Source organism: Tyto alba, unplaced genomic scaffold (genome assembly GCF_018691265.1).
Source record: "Tyto alba isolate M040663 unplaced genomic scaffold, T.alba_DEE_v4.0 Super-Scaffold_2, whole genome shotgun sequence".
Lineage (NCBI taxonomy): Eukaryota > Metazoa > Chordata > Aves > Strigiformes > Tytonidae > Tyto > Tyto alba.
In genome coordinates this window covers 73,671,651-73,698,756 of record NW_024881282.1, presented here as the reverse complement: position 1 = coordinate 73,698,756, position 27,106 = coordinate 73,671,651, and the positions used below count along the sequence as shown (strand labels likewise).

The window sequence follows — 27,106 nt, the reverse complement described above, 5'->3', positions numbered from 1 at the left end:
TTCAGATATTAAAATTTAAAATTTATAAAAGAAGCTTATTTAAAATATGTACAGTAACAAAGTTATCCAGAGGCAAGAAATACCACATTGTGCTATTTATGATTAAATAATTTTCTCTTCAGATGGTTTCTAAACACGCAAGGGCAAACTAAAGACTTAAGTTTTCTTTATCCTTTGTTTCACAAAATCCTTTGACTTGCTCAGTAACAGGGATCTGAGTTTTCATTTAAATGAACTGAAAATTCAGTAGATTCAGAGATTAAATTACAGGAGACAAACTAGAACTGTAACTCATGGTTTTAAAAGTGCCAAATAATTCCATATCACAGAGAACAATATCTAAGTAGAAAAATGTAAAAATGGAGTATTTGGAATATTTAGATTGCATAATACTTCTTTTGAGAAGGTCTGAATTAATTTAAAATTCAGAAGAGAAACTAAACATGAAACAGAGAATCCTTCTGACAAAATTATTCTAAAGTTATGTGTTCTGAAATGCAAATTGTTTACTGCTATTTAATGATAACACTTGTTTTCTACCAGATATGATGCTGTCAATTATTTGATTGCACTTAAATGTACCTGGATATATTGCAGTAGTCCTGTATATACTGATGAAAATTACACAACTCTGAAAAAATTTAGAAGTTCAAGGACGATTGCTATTTAAAATGTCAGGGGTATGTCTACAGTGGCAGAGCCTTTTGGGCCGTGCCTTCTGCTGTGTTCTGGATAAATTGATAGAAGTAGAAATTATTTATGCACAAAGTGATGTGGAAAAACTTACCAGCTCGCTGGAGAGAGAACTAATCTGTATTAACCTATGCTATCTTTTGGTATTACACTATCTTAAGTCACACAGAAAAAAATCCTGTATATTTTTAAGTTTAACTTGTTCCATAATATTTTTCCAAATGCATATGAGTGATAGCCATTTGTTTGATTGGATAGACATCTAAACCTCTGCCATTGCTGACAGTATGTTGTTATCTGTAAAATAAAAGTAATTGGATAAAAGTTAACTGTCTGCATATGATCTGATTTCCCATATGGCAACAGATACATGCTGAAATAGTTGAACCAAAAATCCCCACTCCAACTGTTCTGCAAAGCGTACTTCCCGAGGAGCTGTCTGACTGAATTAACGCAGCACTACGTGCTTAGGGTAGCACTGTAAATGTCTGATTGCAAAAATAGTCATGGTGAGGGCGGAGATGGATGTGCTTCTGTGGATCACCCTTGAACGGTTTAAAAGATTACTGCTTCCAGCTTTTCATTACTTTTCCTCAACTGGAAGTTATTGTCTTTGTATCTGAAATGAAGTAAAAGGCTGCTTGAGTGTTCCCAGCTCATTTTTATTCCAAGTAAAACAGAATGACTGAAATCCCCTTCAGGGAGCATTCACTGCTGACTGAGAGTAGGCAATGGGAATGTCCAGGGAAGGGCAGTAACGTCCTGTGGGCAGCAGTGCTTCTAAAGCCACTGCAGCTACCTCCCCTGAGAGACCACGTGTCCATATCCCAAGGTACCAGCACAAGGAAAGAAAATTTCTGAAGGCTACTGGGAAAGTTTTTAAAATCAAAATACTGTTATTCCCAAGCAATGTTATCAAGTCCGGGTTTAATCTGGGTGCAATTATGTTTATGTTATTGTAAAACTGTCAGTATCACTTCAACTGAGGCAAGAGACATTTGGTACACAGATCTGCCAAATTCAGGCTGACTTCTGCTAGACATGAGCTGGTGTTGCTCCTGTTCAGGAAAACACTGAAGTGGCAGCAGCAGTTGAGTGCACCCATAACTGTCTTGGATGGGGCAACTTGAATCTGGCCAGTGGAGATGACAGGGAAGAGAAACGAAGCTGTTTTGGGGTGGTTGAGGGTACCTGTTATGATGGCAGGAATGCCCCAGCCAACGACATAGTAGAACCGCATGTGCCCGAAGTTGATGTTCCTCACTTCAGTCAGCATCCGGTAGATGTGGAGCTGCTCCACGAACATCCATGCAAAGGTGCTCATGTAGAAATAATGCAGGAGGATGGCAATCACGGTACACACAAACTGCAGAAGGGAAAGGGCAGGGAAATTAGAGTTGTTCTTCTGAATCACTATCTGGTGAGTCACTGGCTCCCCCCTGCAGCTAAAGACAAGTGTAAGTGTAATAAAAAGGTTTGGGCAGAACAAATGCACTGCCATTAATTAAGTTTTTCAGAGTTCCAGAAAAGGTGTTCAGATTGTGAAAGCTTTTTTTTTTTTTTTTTTTTAAAAAATCATGTGGCCTGTTCTGGTTCAGCTTTACCCTATCAACCCAACATGCTTTTGGTCACTGTCCTTGCTCTCCATATCCTGTGGCTAATTTCTCTGTGCATGAAAAGGTGAGGATTTTGGCTATTCTGACTGAATTTCTGCTTGCAGGAGAGGCAGCACTGGCAGAGCTCCCGGATCCTTCTCCTGGTGCAGAGCAGAAGGTGGGGATGCTCCTATGGAGGCTGTAGACGACTCTGTCCTGCCATGTGTATCAGCCTCCCCTGCACAATGTCACTATACCGAATTCAGCCATGGTGTGTTTAACTGCATCAGCTAAACCAGTCTTACTAAAAAGCCAACAAATTGCTCCTGAAAACGGCCACCCTCAGCCCTGCACTGACTTGCTGTCTCCCATTTCCACACCAAGGGCCATCTTATGGGTTTTTCTGCTACTTCATTCTTTCCAGAGAGAGAGATCTTTCTCCAAGGAAGTGTGCTATTTTGGTACAGTTTTGTTTGGTTTTAAAATAGACCATGTTTTGTGCCTGGTATTAGTAGATAAAAAAGTATAAAGAAACTCTCCTTGTGTTTGGCAGGTATGAGAGGATCTTAGGTCTTTAGTTTAGGACCAGTCCCTGAGAAAGTTCTTTTTGCTTGGAAAAACTTCACTTCTGGGGACAGAAATCCATGAAGCTTCAGACCAGGAAAGGTGAATGTGGAACATGAGCAATGGATGATCTGTAGACTTTAATCAAAGAAATCCAGCCTTCGAGGAATTTTCTTGTCAGTTAAGTGAAATGTTGGTTTCACAAATAGACAAAATCTGATGTGATCTTATGCTCTAACATAAGACCAGCAGAACATTTTGCCCTTATGTGTCTGTGTCATAGGTCTGAAAAGGTCTGTTCCATCTACAGCTCCTTTTCTCAGATTCTTTTTTAAAAAAAAAATATTGAGAAGCAAGAGCATGGATGCATACATGGGGTAAGGCATTGGCCATCTCTTTTGTCCTTGCAGCTCTGTCCCACTGATGAACCCTGCAGACCTTGCATATCTATACTCCAACAAGTCATGGAGGATGCCTGGCCATTACCACTGGACTAAAATGAGGCAGCCAGAAGTAGATCACCACCTCCTCCACAGATCAATCTTTTACCTAATGTCGAAATCAGAGTATTTGACTATAGAGTGGGAGAGTGGATTCTAGGCTAGACCTGGACTGAGCAAGGTGGTTAACCCCTTTCTTGTCCACTGTAGAAAACTGCCCTAACTGCCAGGCTCTAGGATATTCTGGGTCCAGAAATGCTCAGCTCTACCTTCCTCTTGAGGATGTGCTATTTGCAGTCAGGCACAGAAGTCATGAGGACAAACAGAAAGCAGGCTAGTGCTGACTGGGTAGTTCACATATTTGGCTAGGAACAAAGGGATCTGGAGGTTCTAGTCCCAGGTTTGGATTTGTTTTTTATCCTATATCAGCAGCACAAGGTGAACCACTCAGCTCTGCCAGGCTGAGAGCAACAAAAATGAAGGATCTGCTGAAACCAAAGAGACTGGGTCCTTAGTGTGACTACGAGTAACAGGTACAGTGGGCAAACTGGTAGCTGAAGTCATCTTTGTGACCAAATGGCCACCTTGAAATCTCTGACCTTCGCAGACTTCCATTGCTGTAACATCTGCTAACCAGCTTCCCCTCCCAACTTACCAGTTTGATGGGTGAAAAAAGGAATGACCACAAGCATCCGACACCTGAATTGAAATCCCGCAATTAACCTCCTTTCAGAAGCAAAGAAAAGGATTTTGCCAAGGGTCTGTTGATAAGCTTGAATTAAGAGCACTTTGTGTAACCATTCAATTTTTGTTTCAAAATGTTTTACACTGTGTTTTAGAACCTTTTGTTCCCGTGCAGCACTGACCCTGCTTTCAGATTCTGGCATGACTTTTTAGTGTTTTTTCATGGTATAATGCTCAGAAACGTAAGTTTCCCTGTTTAACTTTGCTGAGTGAAGGAATCATACAAAGACTGCCAACTTTCTGGATTCACTTACTGCATCAGCTTTATTATAACACCAAGCGTTATTGAAAATGTAGCTCACCAAATAAAAGACCTTTCTTCCCTCTATGTAAGCAGGGCTTTTTTTGTTCCTACTCACACATGCATATGAGTAGACTGCTGCCCTGAACATTACCTTTTTCAGGTAAGAAAAAAGAAAGAAAATAAATCACTTTCTATCAATAGTCCAGGGAAAGATTAAAACCTCACCCAGAAATGTGACTGTTAATTTACAGAAACCCATAAAAGCCAGGCTGGGTGCCAAGCAGCACAGCATTATTTGTGCTCCAGCATTCTTTACCTCTTTATGTTCATCAGTGCATGACTCGTTAGACAACTCTCATTCCATACAGACAGATGAATAATTGTCTCAAGCAGACATGGCTTACAGCCCTCCTAACTTCTCAAATTGACTGGGTAGGCTGTAAGGAGTGGCTTTCTGCTACATGAAATATATTCTTCAACTTAAAGGTCTTTGTAAGTGGGTTAAAGGTTTGGGGTGTTTCACTGAGTCCTGGTAACAGTACAGGACATGATCATACCATGAGCCCCAAAGCATGAAAATGAGGAGGAGCAAAAGAGAACAATCTCATCAAGTACGACCATTAGTATTTGTGGTATTGCTGTAATGAACTGTTTTACTACTCTTATTAACCTTTACTTGGTGCTTCATGATGAAAGGAATCTGGAAATGGGGAGCCGTCGTTTAGTGCATAATTTCTGGTAATATTCTGCAGGGATGTGTGCTTGGCTCATTGCTCTTCAGTACTCATGTCGGAGAACTGAAAGAGTAGAAACTACTTACTAGTGAAATGCAGTGAAAAATGAGTGGTGTGCTCAAGCAGGCAAGGGAAAGGTCAAGGTACATGGAGTGCTGTGGATCAATTGGCAAGGTGAGTTCATTTGAGCAAGATTATTTTAATATACAAGCTTGTATATTAAGAAACAAAACCAACATGGGACACACATGATATGAGACCATATCCCAGAGGGCAAGTCACTGCAGAAGATCTCACCATAGCAGCAGAGAAGGGACTGCAGTTCTTGGTGCAGGGGAGTATCAGAATATGGTACTAGAAGTGATACTACCAGCTTGAAAGGTTTGTCCAGTTTAGCACTCAGAACTTTTCAAAAGGTAAAGTGACAGAAGAAAGCCCAGAAAAAAGGCAACAGAGTAAACTGAATCTTAGAAATTTAAGAGTTTAAGCAGCTTAATTTTATTTAGTTTTCCAAAAGAAATACTACTGAACAGAAGCTTCCTGGGAAGACAATTTTTATGAGAGGCCTCTCAAATTTAGTAGGAAAAGGTCTTGACAACACTCAGTTACTGGAAGCTGAAATTAGTCGAGGTCAGATACTTTCTAAAATATATGTTATAGCTCAAATGGAAATTAGAATCCAGGGTGACACTTCAGGATTAAGTTATACAGCAAGTGAGGCTGCGTGGTTAGGCACCATGGTGTCATTACCATAATGGTGATGATACTCCTTGCATATAGGCATATTCTTCGACTTCCACTGCTTGGCCAATGTGGAATCAGCATAATTCTTTTTTTGGCGTGTGTCTTCATCTCAAGATTATACTTCCCTCTCAAAATTTAGATCGAAACATGTACAGTAACAGATTTCTAGAAGATAAATTTTCTTCAGAGTGTTCAGATAATCCCTACACTATCTTTTTGAATATTCTTCATACCCGTTGAGGACATTCTTTTTATTGCATGTCATCCCCCATCTGTCTACTGCCCATTTGGTGTAGGCGACTGCGAAGCTTGGCAGTGCTGGAACTCTTGCCTGCTTGTCTCCTACCTGTCTGCATGGCAACCATGACTTTTGAGACAGGTGCTGCTAAGAATCAGCATCAATACTACATATAATGCTACACAGTTAAGACAGCAATGAGGTCCTAAGTACAGAACATACACATTTCATGTGTGGTGTATATCTCATATTCAGTCCTTTCATAGCTTGTGTTTCTTGACATGCACAATGCTGGAGGAGCCTGCACTAAGCTTTGGCAACAGAGATGACGGGCTGAAGCCAGCAATCACTGTGGTTGGAAGGCACAAAGCAAAGCGACAGGTTTCCTACTGATTTTTGGATGTAGCAAGCTGTCCCACTCCTGGCAAGTGGCTTCTCCAAAATGGCCATGGTGGGCGTGCAACATGTATATTAGCACCTGCACAGTGACACGTAGGAGACAACCTACCAGTCAACACCAGGAGCCATTTGGGCTTGTGAGATACCTGGTGCAGGAGGAACTGGAGAGCCTCCTACTCAGACGGAGCAAGACTGATGGAAAGGAAGGAAGAAATCAGTATTCAGGGTTCAGTTCCCAGGATAAGCCTTCAATAGGGCTGCTGTCATATATTTGCTGAAAATAAGATATAGTCCTATCTCCAGGCATTGCTATTAATTATGTAAAAAACACAAGAATATATTAAAAGTCTGATGTTTTTCAAATGACTGTCAAGGCCAAGAGGAAGTAAAAAAGAAGAGACAGTAAAACAGATGGGAGCAAGAAAAAGTCGCAATACGAACTCCCCGATTTAAAGCTTGACAACTCTAGCAAGAAGCACAAAGTAACTCTTACCGGGTTTTCAGTTTGGTTGATTCCAATAAGAAAGACGAGCTCAGAGAAGAAAAGGGCAGCTACCAGGTTTTTGTGGATACTGTGCAAGTTAGAACGTAGCGTGCGGATCAGGACCAGCAGTATGAAGGTGATCAGCAAAGCCACCAGTGAGATGGATACGGTTGTGTAAGTGACAATCTTCAGAGGAAGCACCTCCCCATTCTGTAGAAAGACAGATTGACAGGACCTCTGTGAGTTTTTCCTTCTTTTCCTCCAATCAAATCTACTACTCAGAATGTCAGTGCTTTCATTACTACTTAGCCAATGTACTGATTTGCTTTAGGATCAACAGGAGTGGATGATGTCACCTCTTAAATCACTCATCATGTTGAGCATGTACAGGCAGCACCCAGAAGGTGCATCAACCAGGTAGAAGCTCCTTTCAGCAGACCCACTGGTGGGTGCTGTCAGGCATGGGGCAACACACTCCTGACACACTGCAACATGGAATCGATCCAGTGACGATGCTCTGAGTCACGCTCAAAGCTCAAGCTCAAACTCTGAATTGAAATCCTTGAAAACCAAAGCCCTCCCTCAAAAATCATGAGCCTGACATCACCCACCTCTCGTTTTGAAATGTCCATCAGGACAGCAAAGCTGGTTATATGGTTGCACTGGCAAGCGATATGGCTCTGGTTTCTGGAAAAGAGCTCACATCCTCTGGAGGACCAGGCACCTGTCCCACCAATCCTGTGGGGAAAAAAAGGCATTTCTGAGAGCTGTCCTCTGATTTCCCCTCCCCTCCTGCTGCTATTGCTCTCCAGGGCAGCTCTTGCTCTGCAACCAGAGAGGACTGTAAGTACCAAGACAGAAATATTCATAGCTGTCACCTGCCTGAAAGAGTATCATCAACTTAAAAAGCCTTCAGTTGAAGTAGTTTCTGATATGACAGCTGGCTTTGCTGACCAAATTTTGTGGCTTGGTAACAATCTGGTTTGAGTTTACAAAAAGAAATTTTAAAAATTTCCTTTTGGGTCAGTGACCACACAAGCGATACGGGGAAGCAATTGCACAGAGCAAACTGTCTGTAACAAAGGTAAAAAATACCAAAACCAGAGATACATGTTTTTGAGTCAGCTCTCCCTAGATCTAGACACTGTTTGGAGAGCTCTTATGTGAAATATGTTTCAGCAATAATATGATTTTGTTATAGTGCTCCTCTGAAAAGTGCACAAGAAAAGGTTAAACCCAGTAAATAATATTTCATATCAAGAGATCTCTTGTATTAACAATGGGGAGGAACTGCTCCCTTAAAAATTCTTCTCTGTGCAGCACTGGTTAACCCCAGTGATTTCAGAAATTATTTTGTATCAATATTAATTATTCTATTCTGAAGTTAATGAGTAATAAAAATAGTCTTGTAGTTACTGAAAGAGTTTTCAATTAGCTATGACAGGACATCTCTTTCATTCATCAATAAAATATCTGTTAAACAGTTTTAATACCACTTTCTGTTGAAAAGTACTCACTTTAAAAAAAATTCTTCATTACATGCAGTTTAAGAGCTGCTTTTCAACTGTGGCTGTAGGAGGATGTAACACGGACAACAATGCCACTAAAGCTGCCAGCAAATAGCTGATAGATGAATCACTTTAGAGCTAATGAGTTATTCAAGTCCATACAATGTTTAAAAATTTATGAAAAAGGACTTGCCATTCCCTCCTAACTGGCAGAATCATCTGCACATACAAGCCAATACACTACTTTACATGCAGGCAAATGGAGTGGTTTATTATTGCAAATGTAACAGACTTCTATTGCCTCTTCAATCCTTTCAACAATGTAATCTCCTGGAGCTTTTAACTAGGAGGCAAACATTTCCTAGGTTAGTTTGCTCTTTTATTTCCAGCACAGGATATTGCCTTTTAATGGATTTTTCCATAGGTTTACTAGAGTTTTTAGGTTGTTAGGAAACAAGTGACAGCTTTCCTTTTACCCTGGGCAGACAGTATCATCCTCTCACTATATACCTGGTTTTATGATTGACAATTGTATTATATATGTAACAGTTGCAGTACTGTGAAATTTTAACATGCAGACCATGCAGTTACCTCTCAACATGTTTTCTTTTGTTTTATCCACACTCTGGAAATATCTCCAACAGGACTGTGCTGTTTCCACAACGCCAACAAAATAGTTACAAGCATATACAGTTCTTAACATTTTTCGTATTTTCAAGAAAAGTATGTCTGTATCTTTAACTTTACTGAATACAAGCCGTGTTCAGAATACTGAGCCATGTTCAGAATATATCATTTTTTTACCCTCACACTTCCCTCCTAGAGAGTCAAATACTCTCTTCTTATGCTCTGTTTATGTATTACGATTGATTCCTCACAACTGGAAAAGATCTAAGGTCCCAAAGAAGGTATTTCCTCTCCCTCCAATTTTTCACTAAAACAAATGAAAGAAAATCCACAATAGTTGATGGAATGAAAGGTAAGTTGATTCTTATCAGTGTAATTATCTTTGGGTTGACTTTTGATTAAAAAATCTGAGATTCAAATATTTATAATCTTTACTCATACAATTTTATCCTCAAAACCTTAGTCCTCCTTTTTACCAACAGGAAGACTTGTTTTTACAATTTTTTGCACTGGCCTTGGCTGAGGCATCAAGGGTGGGTGCCTGCTTGCCACGCACTGTCCATAGTTAATGGAGTGTAACAGGAGAAGATTCAGCCCATATAAGAACTGAATCATCTCCTGGAGATGACCTCCTAAAAACAGAGCGTGAGGCAATGAGAGTTCTGACTTAGGGACTTCAGACGAGCCATGAATTCAGACACTGGAGTCGGACTATGCCTGTCCAGATATACAACCGTGGGCAAAACGCATGAGCAAAAAGAAGGAAATTGTGAGATGTATTATTGCTGGGTGAAAATTAACCCTGCAGAAAGACATGATGGTACTGTCTTTGTTAGAAACCACATGGCTAATCCTTTGTTTGAGGAGTTACGATGATTATTTTGATTTTTCTCAGGTTGATGGGAAATGACTACATGGCTCTCTTCCACCAGAAATCAGTTGCCAGTTGAACAAACTTAGCAAAAAGGGTCTTCCTCCAGAGTTATCCTCCTGGGAAGAACTTCTCTGTTACTGAAACAGTTGCCATGCACAGCCCTAAAGCAAGCAGAAGACATACGTGATGGAATGATTCCAGAAGACGCAGACAGGCTTCGTTCTCTCCTCTGTTTCCAGCATGGCATACTCCACTATGATGGGCTTTTCCACCAGGTTGGGAGGAAGCTCCCCGTCACTGTGAATGGCTGTGCTCACTACAGGTGTGTTAATAATAGGGCGATTTGGCAATCTGCAGGAGAGAATGTGCACAGTGACCTAAACGTTAAAATGCACTGATATGGTAAGTTCTGCAAATGAAGGATTTCCAGTCGCTTCCACTCAGAAAGCGAAGGAGATGCACTACCAACCTTCCACACAGATGTGTTTCCAAAGGCTGCTGGCACTACTGACATGGTTATTATCTCACAGTGCGCCAGGGGAGGACAACAGACAGTACTGCAGTGACAACAGATAACATTTGGCCAGTATAAACGCAGTTCTGCCTCCCCTGCACACTCAGAGCAAGTGGAAGAAGGGGTCTGCACAATTCACAGACAGGTTTGAACTTTACCTCAGGCTCCGTCGGTCAGGATCATAGTTTTCAGGCAGGAGGTGTCCCAGGGATCGGTATATAATGACCATGGCAACAGTATGATGTGCTGAGTCGTCTGGGTGTCTCTTCCTTCTCTTTGCAAAAACACTCTCAGGGCTTAGCGCTTCACTGTTCACTTTAGAGGATAATCTTTGATTTGAAGGCTTCATTGTAGGCACTGCTATGGAATTAACACAAATATTAAATTCTTTCCACACAACCTCAGAGCTACCATTTAAAGCATTAATTTTGCTTTGCAAAGATACAGAAATGTTACTGCCGTTATAACTCTAGGCTTATAACACTAATGTTATATTTGGTATTTTTAATAAAATTTTATCACATTTCATAGTGAAACAAATAACCATTGAATCATAAACAACCACTTAGTCTAGCTAGAAAATAAGCCATTTCTGAGCTAGAAGATCCATAAGTATATAAATACTCTGTGTATGATTTAAGGAGAACATTAAAACAATACACGTGCTATTTAATTGCATGTATCTTTACATACGGTAAATCTAGTGTTATGAATACACCAATTGGTTCACATGGGATTTCTCCCTGCTAATTCTGTCATATAATAAGCTTTCATTTTTGGCAGAATGACTTAAAATTCACATTCCCTTTTTTCTTTCGGAAAAGATACAAGTCATACAAGCAGGTGCCCTGTTTCTTGCTTCTGAGGAAGTCATAAAGTTGTATTAGCTTATTAATGATTATATGTTATTTTCACAAGTTTCACTGTTTCCCCATTCAGAGGATATTCAGCCACGGTACGTGTGAAATTACTGCACTTTGGGTTACCCTCTCTCTCTTCGCTTGCCCAAGGTAACTTGTGGTTCCTCTCAGCAATCTCGGGGTACATCAGAGACACTGGGAAGCAGGTATTTCCCCAAGTATTCTCCCTCATCACCCATCTCTCTGGGAAGCTCAAGACTTTATATTTGCTGTCTCGTTCTGATAACACGGCTCTGCTCCCAGATTTGGATTCTCCATCTCTCACACCACCCCCCCCTCCCTCTCTGCAGGGGCCGGGGGAAGGCGGCTGTGGGGCTGCAGGCTCCAGGCGACCGTCCCATCCTACCCTGGTGGGAACGGAGGCAGAACATTTCTCTCGCAGTGACAGGGTGGTTCGAGGGGCTTCAAGCCAGACCTGACAGACAGGTACAGCCAGTTAGGCAGCCCCCCCATACTCCTGTTGCTGCCGGCAGGCAAAATGCCTCAGAAGTATGCACAGCTGCTCCATCCCTAAATAATGTTTGCTCGTGTAGATGGTTGCCCCGCTCTCACCCGAGTACCACTCTGCTTTGCACGGATTAATCATGCTCCTTGGGAGCTAGTCAAAATTGCCCTTCAAATGGCAGCAGAAGGGTTTTACCTTTCCTGTCTGAAGGTCTGAACAAAGTATCAGGGAAGACAACCGATGACTCCAGATCCTTGGGATAATCTTCTTTAATCTCATGAAATCGTGGTATTCTAGCTCCCGTGAAATTAGACTTGTCAAAGATGTCAACAGCAATAACTGGTGGAAAAAAAGTTTCCCATAAAATAAACTTCAGTGCTTTTAAATATGATACTGGGACAAAATGAAACATGACTGAAAGGTTAAAATATCTGCACAACACAGAGAAGACATTTAAACCCCAAAATACAAAGTCAAATTTAATTTATCTCAATTCATACTTTAAATGACAACTAAAAGCTTACGTGTCAGCATTATGTTACAGTTACCAAATTATAAATGTATTTTGCAGTGGAAAGGAATTCAGAAAGCAGTATCTCATACTAGGAAAACTCTACTGAAGACACTGGGAATATATAAGTGGTATATTCCAATTTCAGACTTGCTTCTTGTAGGGAGGGCTAAATCTGCTGCTTCAGAAATATAGTTCTTCTATATCTGTTAAATTGAAAAGTCGGCTAAGCAAAGAAAATAACCTGGATTTTACCTGGGACTACTCCTTAGTCCTCTAGTTTTCATTCCTCTACACTAGCAGTTCCTCTCTGGCTCACCTCATCAGCTCTGCCTGTTGTCTAACTGCCAAAATATTTAAAAGCAGCTGACTTGGCTTGAACTTTCTCATTTAAGAGAAGTCATTGACTGCCAATTTAGATGTTCTAATAAAAGTGAGAAGCTGGAAGTCCTGGGGGTAATCCTACACTGAAAGCTGTGATCCATTGCAAGTTTCTATATGAAGAAATATCCAAGCTAAGATCTGCAAATTCCTATTCCTTTCCTAGTCTCTAAATAATTCCCAGATGAGCCATTATGAAACTCCATTAACACCATGTTCACCTGGAAAAACTGTTCAAAAAAAACCAGACCCCTTTCAGGCCAGAGTTGCCTCATCCCTCCTGAGCTCATGCCTCTTTACTCAGGAAGAGCTGGTCACAAAAATATCAGGATTTACAACCTGCAAGAAATTCTGGATTTTGTTTCAATCTCAGTTCAGCTCAGTTAAAAAACTGAGCATACTTTTTTCTGAATGTGAAGATAAAAATATTTTGATTCTGATCGTCTTGAATCAAAAGGAAGTATTTTGGTTTTGGTTTATTAAACAGAAATCAACATATTTCAGTTTGGCTTAGTTCAGTAATAATTCTTCCACACTCCTGGAGCTGTTGCAGGACTTTATAGCTTTGTAGCCTGACTGTCTCATGCCTTTGCTTTTTATGCCCCTGTGACATGAAGCAATCTCAGGACAAGGTTAGTAGGCAAAGGTAAATTCACTTCTACCAATGGGTGTAGTTGGGAAAATAAGACAAGCTTTTTGGCATGAGCCCTTCTTCAGGTCTGAAATAGAAGCAGCAGCTTGAAAAGCTAAATACAAGGCTGGTAACGATTTGGACCACCTCTGAAAGAAACACCAGATACCAATGCTGCTTGGGAGGGATGTCTGAAGGTCACCCAGCTCAGTCGCACCTCCCACTCAGAGCAGGACTATCAATAACACCTGATCAGCTCAGACTGTTGGTACCCCGGGAAGAAAATTAAATGGAGAGGGGAGGGAAGAAAATGGGGAAACTGGTCGACCAGGCTGTGGTTGCTGTGCTTCACTTGCACGCGTACTGCGGGGACACCTGTGAAGTACATCACAGTCCTGAATGTGCAGGAGCTGCTACTTGCTGGTCAGAGGTGGCATTTCCTTTAATAGGTGGGGAAGGTGTCTTGGTACATCTGATGTCTCCTTCTCAGTTTAGACCCACACCCGGTCACAAATGCGTTCCTCAGGGCTTAGTACTGGGGCCAGTTCTGCTTAGTATCTTTATCAAGGATCTAGAGGAGGGGATTGAGTGCATCCTCAGTAAGTTTGCAGGCAACACCAAGTTGGGCAGGTGTGTTGATCTGCTTGACCTGCTCCAGTCACAACAACCCCCTGCAATGGCAACGCTACAGGCTGGGGGAAGAGTGGCTGGAAAGCTGCCCGGCAGTGGACTTGATGGACTTGGTAGTGTTCAGTTTACGGTTGGACTCGATGATCTTAAAGGTCTTTGCCAACCTAAACTGTTCTATCATTCTAAGGATATTTTGGACCCCAATGATTTTGCTCTGATGATGGGTTTTGTAAGGCTGGGAAGGTGTTTGAAGGCTTGGATGGGTGATTCTGAGAAAATATCTTTCAGCACAGGACTTTCTACAGAAGATGATTTTCTGGATAGGTTCCAGGCTAGGAATGCATGTGAAAATCAGAGGTATACGATCAATAGTAGTTTTTTTTTTTTTTCTGTATTGAAGTAATTCTTCATGTGGTGGTGGTGTAATTCTTCCAAAAACATGATCTACTATGTTCAACTATACTAGGTGATCTCAAAAGGCATTACATTTACTTGAAAATTTTGTCCTTCCTACCATCTGTACTCTACAGGCTACAATAAAATGCCACAGAGAGCACTGGCACAGCCCAGAGTGAAAACAGATCAGACATCTCCCAGCAGGCCCCCATGGTAACTGAGAGATATGGGTCAAAGCTCAATTGACTTCAAATGAATGCACTGATTAGATTAGAAAATCCAAGTATGTTGTTTCTCAGTGGGTACTACTAAAACAAATAGCTAGCACCTCTATCCAGCACATTTTTAAAGCTAGCTCTAATACAAAATGGCTGTTTTCAACACAGATACTCACTCATGTTAGCGGCAACAATGACAAAAGGTCTCATGTAGGTTTTCTTCATGTTCTGGGCCACGTTGTTGAAATATTCCTCGTAATGTCTGAGCAGGTGAGCGGTGCCACCCTCTGTTCGCTGAATTTGCTCCCAGTGCTCCTTATTGTTGGGGTCCAGTAGAGCACTACCCACTTTGATAATATTCTGTGAAACAAGGTACAAGCCTAAATTATGAAGCAAACAAAGCGCTGGCTTTCAAGTAAGGAATATTGAAAATGATTGGTATTACTGCCTCAGGTGAGTGTATAATGAAATATGTTAATGCAGTCATGTTCTACTGCAGCCATACAAAAATATGCACACCAGTTACTCACCCTGAGGTTTTTTTGTTACATAAAGCAAATCCCTCCAAACTTTTTATAAGCAAAGTAAGGCAAAATTGGAGGCTGTAAGAAAACTGCCTACTTTCTTTCCTCTTTATGACAGGAAACCTAGCAAGAAAATGCAGAAGGAAAACCTAACCATGTTTTGTCTTGGAGAGATAAGAGACAAGAAAAGCAGAGCACTTGGTATGTACACTGAAGAACTCCCCTACAGAAATCGGAATTATGTCATATGTTAAAAATAAAAAGAAAGCCATAAATAGGAATATTGCTTTCTCTTTTATTTTTATTTTTTATTTTTATTTTTTTGATTCCTGGATAACTAGGACAATTTACATGGTGAAGAATGACAAGAGCAAATATTAACTTACATATATAAACTTGGAAAGATGTAAGAAAACTTAAGTCACACTGTTCTCCCCCCATTTTTATGTTGCTTACAAATGGTGTTAAAAAAGAAGTTCTAGCTGAGGACCTGCTCGTTCTGCCCTTTCTTACAAGAATATGAAAAGGGATCCTCAGGATGAATGGAAGAAGACCCCAGAAGAAAGTGTTAAATGGCTTAAATGGGAAAGGTGCTAAGAAGTTTTTAATCTTGGTGTACATATGAACCATGTTGTTGTATCAAAACCTAATTCCTAACTAAGGCAAAATTTGCATAAATGATGGTAGGAATTAATCACCTCAAGCTCTAAAATAGCCGAAGCAAATATTTAGGCTTCATTTAGAAGCAGATGGAGAAGATGATATATTCTCTAAGTATTGTCTGAGGTTGCAAGTGTGTACCTGAGATAAAAGAGGCTGCCAGTATGACTATCTTTATCTAGGGTGAGAAGCACTACAGGGTTCCCCAGGAAAGCGGGAGACACATGTCTTACTTGGTACCAGGCCTCCTTGGTGTTCATGAACATCACTTATGTTTTTTAATTACCCATTTTCAGGCTTCTGCATGAGACTATTAAAAAAAAAAAAAAATTCCTTCTCCCCTGGTGCTCCCTCAGCCTAGGATGTTACCTCCTTTTTTTCATGAGCTTTACTGATTAGTTTTGATATTCCTGACCTATCCTAAAAATATTTAGGGAGTTCTTGAAAACATCATCTCTATGAGTTTCAGTGCCAAGTGCAGAGAATAATAAATTAAAGCAGAGGTTTCCAAACCATTTTTTTTTTGCTTATTGTTTTTATTTTTACTTAACAACATGCTAAAAATGAAGTTACTTCTCAAGATCTGAATGGGGAAATTCATTCAGTCAGGTACAAGTTTGTCAGGACAGTGTCTGCTTAGGAAAGGAAAAACTGAATCTCATAAAATCTGGCGCATCTAAAATGTTAAATGTTTCAGAAATTCTCCGTTTTCTGTTGACTGTCCAGTCCAAGACACTGAGGAGTTTTCTCAGCCACATTTCCTCCTGCTCCCACCTCCCCAGGGTTGTCTCTCCTGGTGCAGTTTGGCCTTGTACAGAGTCTCCAAGTTCACCCCAAAGTCTCCCTGACCTGGCCTGTACTCCTAGAGTACTGTGAGAAGCGAGGATGCAGCACACCTTCAAATGGAGCCAGACCAGCTTTGGCCATCACAGAGGCCAGTCTTGGCCCATGGAAGGTTGTTCCAGCATCCCTACACTGGTGCCTGAGCTCCAGGCTCTGCTAGCACAGGTCCAGCAGGATGGTCTAGCTGTGCCATAATCAGGATCTTGGAAATAGTATTGGCAGGTGTGGACAGCACTACCCCGCAGCACATATGGCAAGGAGGAGAGATCTACAAGCCTGACATGGGTCATCCAACCTTCACATTTTCAGACCACAGAAAACTCCCAACTTCCTCCACATCTCACATTTTTTCACCACAACTATGTGTTTTCACCAGACAGGGAAAGTGCTACGGCTTGTTCTCTAGACCTGGTCAGGTCTTTGGTACTAAATGGGTCTTTCATGAATACTCTGACTAGCAGAAGCCCTCTGGCACACATTTTTGTATGTGTGCCTGCATCACTTAAAATATCAATTCAGTATGGAGTGTCTTTCAATGTACCAACGCTTTAATAAACGTGACTCAAGTGTTTCCAAACTGAATTATAAGAAATCTTCAGAATCAGTAACTGGCTCAGTCAGTTCACTGCACATTTAAATGAAAATGATCACATTAGGCAGGTTTTCCAACAAAACTGAATATGGTACACAAAGCTACTTTATCCAGGAATAACACAAAAACTTGATTTGAGAATTTTGCTTTTGTTACTATGATGGTATTTACTCTAACAGCACCTTCTACAATATTTGTATTACAGACACGTATGTGCGCATACATGCATATATAACCAACTTTCCATTCTAAATTGAGAAGACTAATTCATTGTGAAACAGATTAAGCAATTACATGATATTCACTCCACCTTAGTCAAAGGCAAATTTAATTATCCATTGCCATAAAACTTTTAAGAGGAATTGTAAAGGCTCAGCACAGTATCTGTCTTACTTCATTGAATTCCACGTCCCTCGTGGCTGCCAAGTCAAACCCTTGCTGCCGGCTCTCATATTGGAGGACCCGGATCATCATCTGGTAAGCTGTCCTCACATCATTGCCATACAAGCTGCGTGTGTATTTGGTGGCATTCTGCAGCACTCTTACGATCCGTATAGTTTTGTCTCCATCCAACTTCGTCTCATTGTGGTGTAACTTCTCATTCTGAATCAGAGACAAGAAGGAAGAAAAAACCTAATGATGTATCTTTTTATTTTTCATTCTAGTTACAAAGACAATAATCAATTAGAGATTTTTGGCACAAAGGAGTTGCTTGATCAAAATGCTGTTTGTCTTGAGAAAGGGCTGACAGGACAACTGAATGGAAAATGTAACTGAGAGCCAGAAAAACACACTAGGGTCCTGATGGGAAATGAGGGGGTTCAAGGACTCAGTCAAAAGAGGGAGAGCAGGGATATCAAACTGGAGTCTGAACTGATGATAATTTACTAAATAGAGGCAAAACTGAGAAAACACAGCTTACCATGATTTTTAGATCAACAAAAGTGCTGGTGGTGCAGTTGAAAAGCTCAGGAGGCAGCCAGCCCTTCTCAATGTTACAGTGGCGAACCGCGTTTCCTGAAGGAAACAAAATGTTAATGACAAATAACGTTCTGAATTGTGCTGGGTAAATCTTCACAGATTTCAAATATCCTAGACTTTCAGACTTCCTACATTTTCAAGTCTCTTTGAGCTACACATGTATTTTACTTTCCAAATCAGGACTGCTGTCTGAGAAAAGTTAAAAGACTACTAATCTCGATGAACTCTTCTCCACAGACTTTAGAAAAAAGTTAGGCAAGCTTCAAGATCTACTCAACCACTCTCAGCCTCGCTGCCCTAATGTTCTCAAATGAATTCAGCAATTTATTTATATCAAATATAGGAAAGACTGTGAATTTCCTAAATATTTCTGAAAACATCCCTGCTCAGATTTCTGTCCAATAGCCTATATAGGAAGACCTCCTGGATAAATGCTGTCTTCATGTCAAAACATGCTAGCACCTTTGCACGCTGCACATGGTAAACGCTTCAGCCAAATGTATAACTGCCTTTTGTCACTTGTGAATGGTCTGCGAGCAGCCTACTGTTTAATTTAGTCTATTATTTTGTATTGTTTGTCAAATAATTTTAAAATGTGACTCTTGGCTGTGGATCCTTCACAGTGAATTGTAAGTTAGCAAATTCGAAATTTATATTCTACCAGTTAACTTGCACATAAAATATTTCATGTGTCTAAGCCATTTAATTACTAATATCTAAATAAGACTTATAATTAATTGAAGAATATCTGATTATAATATTTCTCTTCCATGATCAGGTGAATACAACTAAGCCTTCGGCGCTTAGTCTGAGTATTCATTATTATAAAGCTTACTTTTTTTGAATGTTCTGTAAAATTCACTTAAAACGTGCAATTCCTGTAAGAACCTTTGCCTTCTAGCTTATTTGCTAGAAGAGACACTGGGATCAACCACAAGAACAGTGCAAAGAACTTATTTTAATTCAACTTGATATTGTTTAATAATGTAACTATTCTTCACTTATTAAAAATAATAGTAAATTCTATCTCCTAATATCCTCACAACAGGAGCCTGGTTGACCTCAGATCTGGACATCTACAGGCAGAGACCTCCCCCCGGTAATATCTGAGGAAGTCACATAACCATTTCTAACTCATTGAGCCTGAGGAGCACTTGCAGCAGAGAGTTACCAGGCCCATAAATGAGACAGAGGTTTCATCTCCTACAGAACAGCCTTAGGAAAAGATTGTGAATTCCATTTTCAAAAATGTGATAAATGTTTTCAGGGACACATGTGAAAAAGCATGTTGTCATTTGCTTGCTGTACAATACAACACAGCTCATGTACTTTATAAAATGTGTTTTTCAGCCATCTGACTTATGGGTTAGAGAAAAAATGTTCGGTGGAAAAATGTGAGTTCTGTTGTAACTCTTAGCTTTATTAGCCTCCAGTGTCAGTAAAGCAATCATCATGTAAATTATTTTCCTCATTTTATCTTTGCCCAGAGGAGCTGTATCGCTAAAGAATATGTACAATTCACTAGAAACTAGAAGTTACATGTGTAAGAATTGCTTGATAGAGTAAACAGAAAATAGAAAATTGGACTGTGCTTTTTTCAAAATACGGATACGGAATTTCTGTTCTTTATATATGTTTATCTGATAATTTTTTGTATTTATTTATTGCTACTATTCCAAATGTATTTCAACAGTTCTTGAGTTTCAGCTAGCTAAACTTTTTGGCTTGTGATATGCATGAGCTCTGCTGTAACCTCTAGACCCAATGAATTAATGCCATTTCCTACATACACATTTTTTTCTCTCTTTTTTTTTCCCCCTCAAATGGGCATGTAGATAAAGTAGTTAATGTTTACCCAGGGAACTTACCCACTGATCCCTTAGGACATGGCACAGCAGCTGGCTGGCCAAACTTGGTCTGTGGCCACCAAATACCAGCCTCAAAAGCTTTGGGACAGCCGTTATAAATCACTGAAAGCAGAAAAAGAAATGATGCAATTTTTCTGACAAGATAAAAATCACAACAAAGAGATATTTCGACCTGCCTAAAGGACTTTCCTAGAATTCCCAAGCACTGTTAGTATACCAGCCCTCTGCAGTGCCTTCCAATAACCCATCAGCTGCTCCTTACCGAGCAGTGCAGGCGGACAGGTACAGGCAGACAGGTAGAGGCAGAGGAGAGCTCAGGATGATTATGGGGCTCTGGATTTAGGCTCTGCCTATCTTTGTCTGCTCCTTTATTGTGGGAAAACGTTTCTCCTTCATTTCACCCACACACTGTGGTGAGATGGCTGCCGCAGCAGCTTTGTGCTGATCACAGGAGGAGGGTGGGTGGGTGAGAGGAAAGGCAGGATGGGCAAGGTGGGGAAGAAAGGCAGAGGGCACCAGGCGCACAGCACAGCCTCTGTGGGCAGAAGGCACGAGGGCTCTCACCTGCCTCTTCAGCTGCAGCACAGCAATACAATGCTGCACTGGCAGATGAACTCAGGTTTCGAGTGAAATTTGGCTTAGTGTTTTGCTCTCCCCCCCCCCCCGCCCCCCCCATGCTTGCTATACTTCCATTTGATGAAAATTAAAGAAATATGAGCTTTTTTCTTTTTCCCCAGCTCCCATGAGTCATATTGTCACAGACTTAGGAGGAGGGGTGCATGTTTATGCTGCTGCAGCTCCCACTGCCCCTGCTGGAGTCACCCCACCAGGCTCACACGTGCCCCAGGATGCAGCTGCATGCCCACCGCTGCACACCCCCGTCTGCCCGCTGCAGCTCTGACCCTGCAGCTACTGCCCGGCTGATCAGCAGCGCTGGCTGGACGGGAGGTACCTTCACAGCCCTTCATGGTAACTTCAGCAAACGGGTTGTCACAGCGGTTGCACTGCCGCCCGATGACGCCAGGTTTGCAAGGACACTGTCCTGTCTCCATGTCGCAGGCACGCGTGTGGGAGCCAGATGGGAAGCAGTCACAGGGGTAGCAGGTGTCACTGCTCTGGGGCCTGTAGTAATTTGCCTAGAAAAAACAAAAGGATAGACACGAGGTATTTGACTTCTATTCCAAATTGCTTGTGTTTCTGAAATCCTGCTCCAGCAACATGTGTGCCATAAAAAGGCTAGTCTTGCAAAGCACGTCATAATAATGATATTATTATTCACAGAAAACGTAATTGCTATGGGAAGTGTGCTGTGTTGGCCCAGGCAACATGGAGGGGCAGAGCTGAGTGCCAGGGGGGCTGGCTGGGCTGCCCTGTGCCGCAGAGATCTGGGGTTTGGACCACCATTTGCAGGGGGAGTGGAGGGCCCATGTTACTCCTTGTGTACTTGCTGCCAGTGCCAGCAAATGTATTCTTGAAGGATTTGCAGTTTTCTCTGCTTTGCAGTTCCACTCTCGTACGGCACGAACAAGCCAGTAAGGAAACTTCTTGCACTGTCCATTTCTGTTTTATGCACAGGGTGGAGAGCAACCAATGATCATGTATCCAAATCGTATCTGTAAACGCTTTTGATCTGAGGCGTTACGCAATTACAAAAGAGCATGGTGCTGGCACCCCACTGACCCAATTTAACGCAACAGTTGCTGTGTGTCCTGCTGGCATTTCGGAAAGGAGTACAGGGCCAGATTCACTGCTGCCGGTCTGCACAGGCCCAGCTCCTCTGATGTCATTCAAGCCTATTGTAAAACCTATTGTGAGAATTCCTTTGTAAAAACTTCAGGAGGGAGGTGCCTCCCCTCCTGTGTCTCCCGTCTGTCCCTGCCTGTTCACTGCAAATTCCTCTCAAACTCGACAGAGCCAGCACTGAGGAAAGCATTTAGCCTCTCGTATTATTTACCTCTCTCCAGCTGCTAGGCCTTTTGCTGGCCACTGCACAGGCGAGAGCTTCACCCAGCTGGCCCAAGCTGTTTCATGGCTATTACTCACTTGTGATACACAAAACACCACTGGCACTCCTCTGCGCCTTGGTCTGATCTCCCCTGATAAACCAGGCAGCACTTCAGAGAGATCAGAGCCAGGCTTTCATCCTCTCAGTTTTGCTTTCCAAACGCAAATAAGATAAGAGCTGCACAGTATGATTTTGTGAAGGGCGGTGCCAGCAAAATGTTTTAGGTAAAGATTAACTACACTGTGCACAAACATATATACAATGCAAAGCACAACTGGGTGTACTTTGTCTCAGATATTCACTTGTTGCAGTTATTAGTGGTATAGTACTTTTTAAACTAAAGCAATTTTGACTTAAGACTGATTTCTTTTGCTTACCTTGCAGTGGCATTCTCCATTGGTCTTATTGCAATCAGAATCAAACCCTTTACTAGTCTCACAATTACATGGGCCACAGATGGGATTTCCCCACCAGCCTCTGGGACACGGCAGGTCAATCCTATCAAAGAAAATAAGATTGAAAGAAAGTTCTTATGAGCTTCCTCTTAAATGGTGGGTAAAAAGAGATTTGGGCCAAATCTGCACTCAATTCCAGTAACTTATAGCATGTAATGTGTCTCACTGCAGCAGCCAACAATCAATACATCCACAAATATATATACACACTGTAATAAAAGAAAATAAACAATATCAGTGCTACGAAACTGTAGAGGGAATGCTTCTCTAAATGTTTTCAAGACCAGCTCCTCTTTATAAGGTGTATACATCTATAAGAGCAAAGAAAGTGCTCTTTCCTCTGGGAGAGGGTGATGGGGCCCATGCTGCCTAGTGGAAATGGTGCCGGTCCCACCAGCCCCGGTTCCCCGCTGGGGAAGGCGCTGGCTGGGGCAGGCTGGACGGTCTGTGTCAGGCTGTGCCAGCACTTCAACAGCTCGGGCAACTGCAGGCAGTGTTGAGCCTGTGATCTCATTTACCTACTGCCCCAAACAGCCTCAGGATACAGCTCCCCAACACTTTCTTTTCCACTCCCCACCCCCACGGATGGGTTCATGTCCCAGCCTTGCCATGGGCAGCAGTGCTTGTCCAACCTGCAGGGACACCAGATCAGGTGCAAACTGGCTGCAAGCTCACTCAATAAAGAAAAGTCACTATTTTCAGCCAGCCCGGCTTTCTCAGCCAGCTCACCACAAGATCTGAAAAGCCCTGGTCTGCCACAATGGGAGGAAGAGGAGGACACATGTGGTTGGGGACATGGAAGAGGGAGGGGTGGCAGCTTTGATACAGACCATGAATCAAAGATTATGACTCAAACTGTGAGTGGAGCAACACAGCTTGTCGAAGGCTGTGCAGCAGCCCAAAAGCCACCCCTGCTGCAGGATAAGCCTTATTTTCACTGGTTCTGTTTCTTCTGGGTGATCTTCTGAGCAGGTTTGTCCCACAGATGCCCCAATACTAGTGCTGGCAAGGAGAGTTCTGTGAAGGGGCCAGGGCAGTGACCAGGGTCTCTGCTAGCTGGAAGCCTTCGTCAAGCAATAGCCTGAAGGATGACACTGTGGAGTCTGTGATCAGCACAATGCACAAGGAATCCCCTCCCTGCTGCTCATTTTAGGAAGGAAAAGCTGTTTGCTGTCTGTTTCAAAGACCATGCTGAATTTTGTTTATGGTAATTGCCATGTTTGTACTTCTATGATTTCTAATACGAAAAACCACAATGCTGCACTTGACATGATGTCAGCAGATAATGACAAGGGACTGCGTCGCTAATCTAGAGGAATGAAAGACAAATCTGGCAACAACACGGCCAACATTTGCAAGCCCACACAACAAAAAGCAGAGGAAGAAGCTTGAGGTTTTCAAAGGGAAGGAAACATCACATGAGTTATTTCTAAATGGGCAGACAAATGCACTTCATTTGCACATCATGAATGGCCCAAATTACAGTAAATCAAAGTGCATCTCTGGGATCAAGCCAGTTGCTGAATGCTTATCTGAGACGAGGAAGCCAGCGACGAGGGAATCGGCACATTTCTCCCACAGAGCAACAAGACATAGGCCTCCCAGACTGTCCAGAAGAGATGGCTTTTTGCCAGTCCAGGAACTGGACCCAAACTGCAAAGCCATTTTATCTGGCCACAGGCCACCTAACTGGGTGCATCGCTCTGTGTGTGTGCTGGTGGAGCTGAAGGAGAGATGCAGAGCAAACTCAGGCCAAGCCCTCCACAAGGTACAGCTCAGATGCAGTGCTGTGTAACACTGCACAATTAGTCAAGCCCGTGAGCTGCTGATGAAGAAAAGCAGTTGCTGAGTATATGGATGTTTGCCTGGTCTCTGGGAAGAGAGCTCAGGAGTGCCATAGGGCAAGGAGCCGGCAAATACCATCCACTGTGAACACTCAGATCATAACAGGAAAGCTAACTGAAGCAGAAAAGGAAGCAGGAGGACTGCTGCCTTAGGAAAAGAGCTACCGAAGGATCAAAAACCAAGAATAAAAATAATTTTCTTACTTGCTCTCGCAGTACTGTCCATAGTAGCTTTGCCCACATTCACAGGTGTAGCCATGGGATGAGCTAGGTTTGTGCACGCATGTGGAGACATGCTCACATGGGTTCAAGTTACATACATCAACACAGTCTCTTCCAAAGTACCCTGGGGAGACAAGGTCATGAAATTACAGCAACCATTGTAATTTATGATTTGCACATCTCCAAAAGACCATCTATTTTAAGCTTATATACTAATAACACACCTTCAATAATCAGCAGATTTCCCCTGAGATACTGTCAGAAAGAAGGTACTCTTTCCCTCTCAGCAAAAAAGATAGTGGGCTGTTCTTTTCGACAGTCTGCTAACATGCTTGAGGCACCCTTGTGCTTTTGGTTCCCAGTTTTATATTCAGGGCACGTGTTACAAATAGTTTTGTATTCTCTCCCTGTGTGTATGAGAGGTGACTGTGCTTGGTGTTGACAGCATGTGCTGGCTACATGCACCAAAACAGAGAAAACATTCAAACACTCTCGATTAGGATGCAGGGTGTGCGACTGAAATTCAACAGCAGAAAAGGCTAGGAAAGAAAAAGAAGAAAAAGAAAACGGACAAAAAAGAAAAGGGGAGGTGTGTGGAAAGAGCCTTTTGGACCAGAGAACGTCCTTCTGTTTGGTTGACATGTTGCCTGGAACAAATGATCCTGCAGTTTCAAGGGTGCTACAGTAAGACAGAAAGATAATACTGATTGGAAGAGGATGAATCAGAAGATGAGCACTTTGCAAGTGTGCTGCTGCTGCCACTGCTCTTCTTCTGATGAGCGCATGAAGATGTGATCCAGCTCCTGGATGAGTGTGTGGGATGGTCACTGGGTTACCTGGGTCGCAGACGCAGGAGTAGCTGTCCCAGTCATCACTGCAGTAGCTGTGCTGAGGACATGGGTTGGAATCACAGGGGTTATCCACTTCACAACCCTCCTTCACGTTGATCTTGATAGCCTGTTTCATGTTGAGTGTAGCTATATTTGTAGATGTCTCTCCCATTCTTACTCCCTGGTGATAAAAGACAATTATTTTTAAATTAGAGTCTTCATTCAGAATATGGTACTACGTGTTTCACTACTTCCATTAATCCATGAGGCTATGTTTTAAAGAAATATCACCTGATGTGCCAAACAGATTTTTTTTCAAATGCTCTTCCTCTGTGAGACCAGATTTGTACCTGGGAAAGTGGGTGGTCTTTAATATTTTGATTCTTAGATATTTTGATGAAACAGAAATGTTTGGGGATAGATGAAAAAGAAAACCCTGCATTTTCAGATGAGTATTTTCTTAAAGGTCAAAGTTTGTTGCTACACTTTGCATTTCATACCTGCATACAGCCATAAAACCCCTGCTGAACAGAGACTTGGTCTCCAGAGACACCTCCCACAATGATGCTTTTCATTTTCAGTCCAGGTAGTTGATTTCCAATCTGCACAGTGCTCTGTTGAAGAAAAGGACAGTTGAGAAGAAGCACTATCATCCTCTGTGACACAGATAGCCTACTTTCTGTAGCGATGGAGTCAAGCAGTAGCTGACAGTAGATTACAGAAAAAATATCAAAGCAGTGGGGAGCTAGACATCTGAATGTGGCTTTTTACAGACTTGCTCATAAGATATTTTATCATTAGGCTTAACAAATTAATATAACTTCATTAGGCACAAATCACTGCAGAACATGGATCACAGCTGTCATGGTTTGAACCCAGCCGGCAGCCAGACACCATGCGGCTTCTCACTTACCCTCCCCTGCCCAGGTGATGGGGAAGAGAAGTGGAGGGTAAAGGAAGACTTGTAGGTTGAGATAAAACCAGTTTAATAATGGAAATTGAAATTGAAACAATAATAGAAAGTACAAAGGGGCAATGCACAATATGACTGCTCACCACCCACAACTGATACCCAGTCCGTTCCTGGCTAGCAATCCCGAAAAGACCAAGATTCCAAAACCGCAATCCCGCAAGTGAGAAAGAACCCCTGCTTCCCATCTGCCCCTCCTTTATATACTGAGCAGGACGTTACATGATATGGAATATTTCACTGGTTAATTTGGGTCGAGTGCTCTGGCCGTGCCCCCTCCCAGCTTCTCGTGCACCTGAGCACGGGCAGGACATGAAGAGTTGGAGAGTCCTTGATCTCTTAGAAACTACTGAAAACATCAGTGTATTATCAGCATTATTCTCATACCAAATCCCATACTGTATCCAAAACACAGCAATATTCTACCTATTAAGAAGAAAAATTAACTGTATCCGAGCTGAAAGAAGGACAACAGCATAAGTTTTTGTCCACAATCCTTTATCATCCTACTTTCTCCTAAAAACATTCCTGTAGTGCTTAATGGCAAAGTTATGATGCTGCCTTACCTGGTACATCCCATAGTCCAAGGACATGACAGCGAGGTACTTGATGTCTTTACCATCTTTAGCACTCTTCAACTCTATTAATAAATGATGCCATTCTCCATCACTGACTCGCAACTGGCTCATCTTCAAACTAGCAACCTGGCTCAGGCCATTGTACACTTCAAACTGCACATAGTTGTTCAGTATCTGTTGAAAAAAAAATCACATCTGTT

The 27,106-nt window shown here is 42.0% G+C and overlaps 1 protein-coding gene across 6 annotated transcripts in view; it reads right to left on the bottom strand.

Annotated features, from left to right (window-relative positions):
- The window catches only part of CELSR1 (cadherin EGF LAG seven-pass G-type receptor 1), a 176,015-nt gene that overhangs the window by 18,720 nt on the left and 130,189 nt on the right, over positions 1–27,106 (bottom strand). For 4 of the 6 annotated variants that reach the window (XM_032996275.2, XM_032996271.2, XM_032996269.2 and 1 more), the window contains exons 10-25: positions 26,895–27,080; positions 25,859–25,972; positions 25,365–25,539; positions 24,511–24,652; positions 22,385–22,505; positions 20,955–21,138; positions 20,003–20,104; positions 18,076–18,170; positions 17,547–17,756; positions 14,711–14,894; positions 11,963–12,106; positions 10,561–10,762; positions 10,072–10,239; positions 7,491–7,617; positions 6,889–7,089; positions 1,885–2,059 (exon numbers count right to left, since the gene is read on the bottom strand). In XM_032996275.2, the coding sequence (XP_032852166.2) occupies positions 1,885–2,059; positions 6,889–7,089; positions 7,491–7,617; positions 10,072–10,239; positions 10,561–10,762; positions 11,963–12,106; positions 14,711–14,894; positions 17,547–17,756; positions 18,076–18,170; positions 20,003–20,104; positions 20,955–21,138; positions 22,385–22,505; positions 24,511–24,652; positions 25,365–25,539; positions 25,859–25,972; positions 26,895–27,080 (2,530 nt within the window). The remainder of the gene's footprint in view (positions 1–1,884; positions 2,060–6,888; positions 7,090–7,490; positions 7,618–10,071; positions 10,240–10,560; positions 10,763–11,962; positions 12,107–14,710; positions 14,895–17,546; positions 17,757–18,075; positions 18,171–20,002; positions 20,105–20,954; positions 21,139–22,384; positions 22,506–24,510; positions 24,653–25,364; positions 25,540–25,858; positions 25,973–26,894; positions 27,081–27,106) is intronic. The other 2 variants (XM_032996268.2, XM_032996272.2) reach the window with 1 other exon arrangement.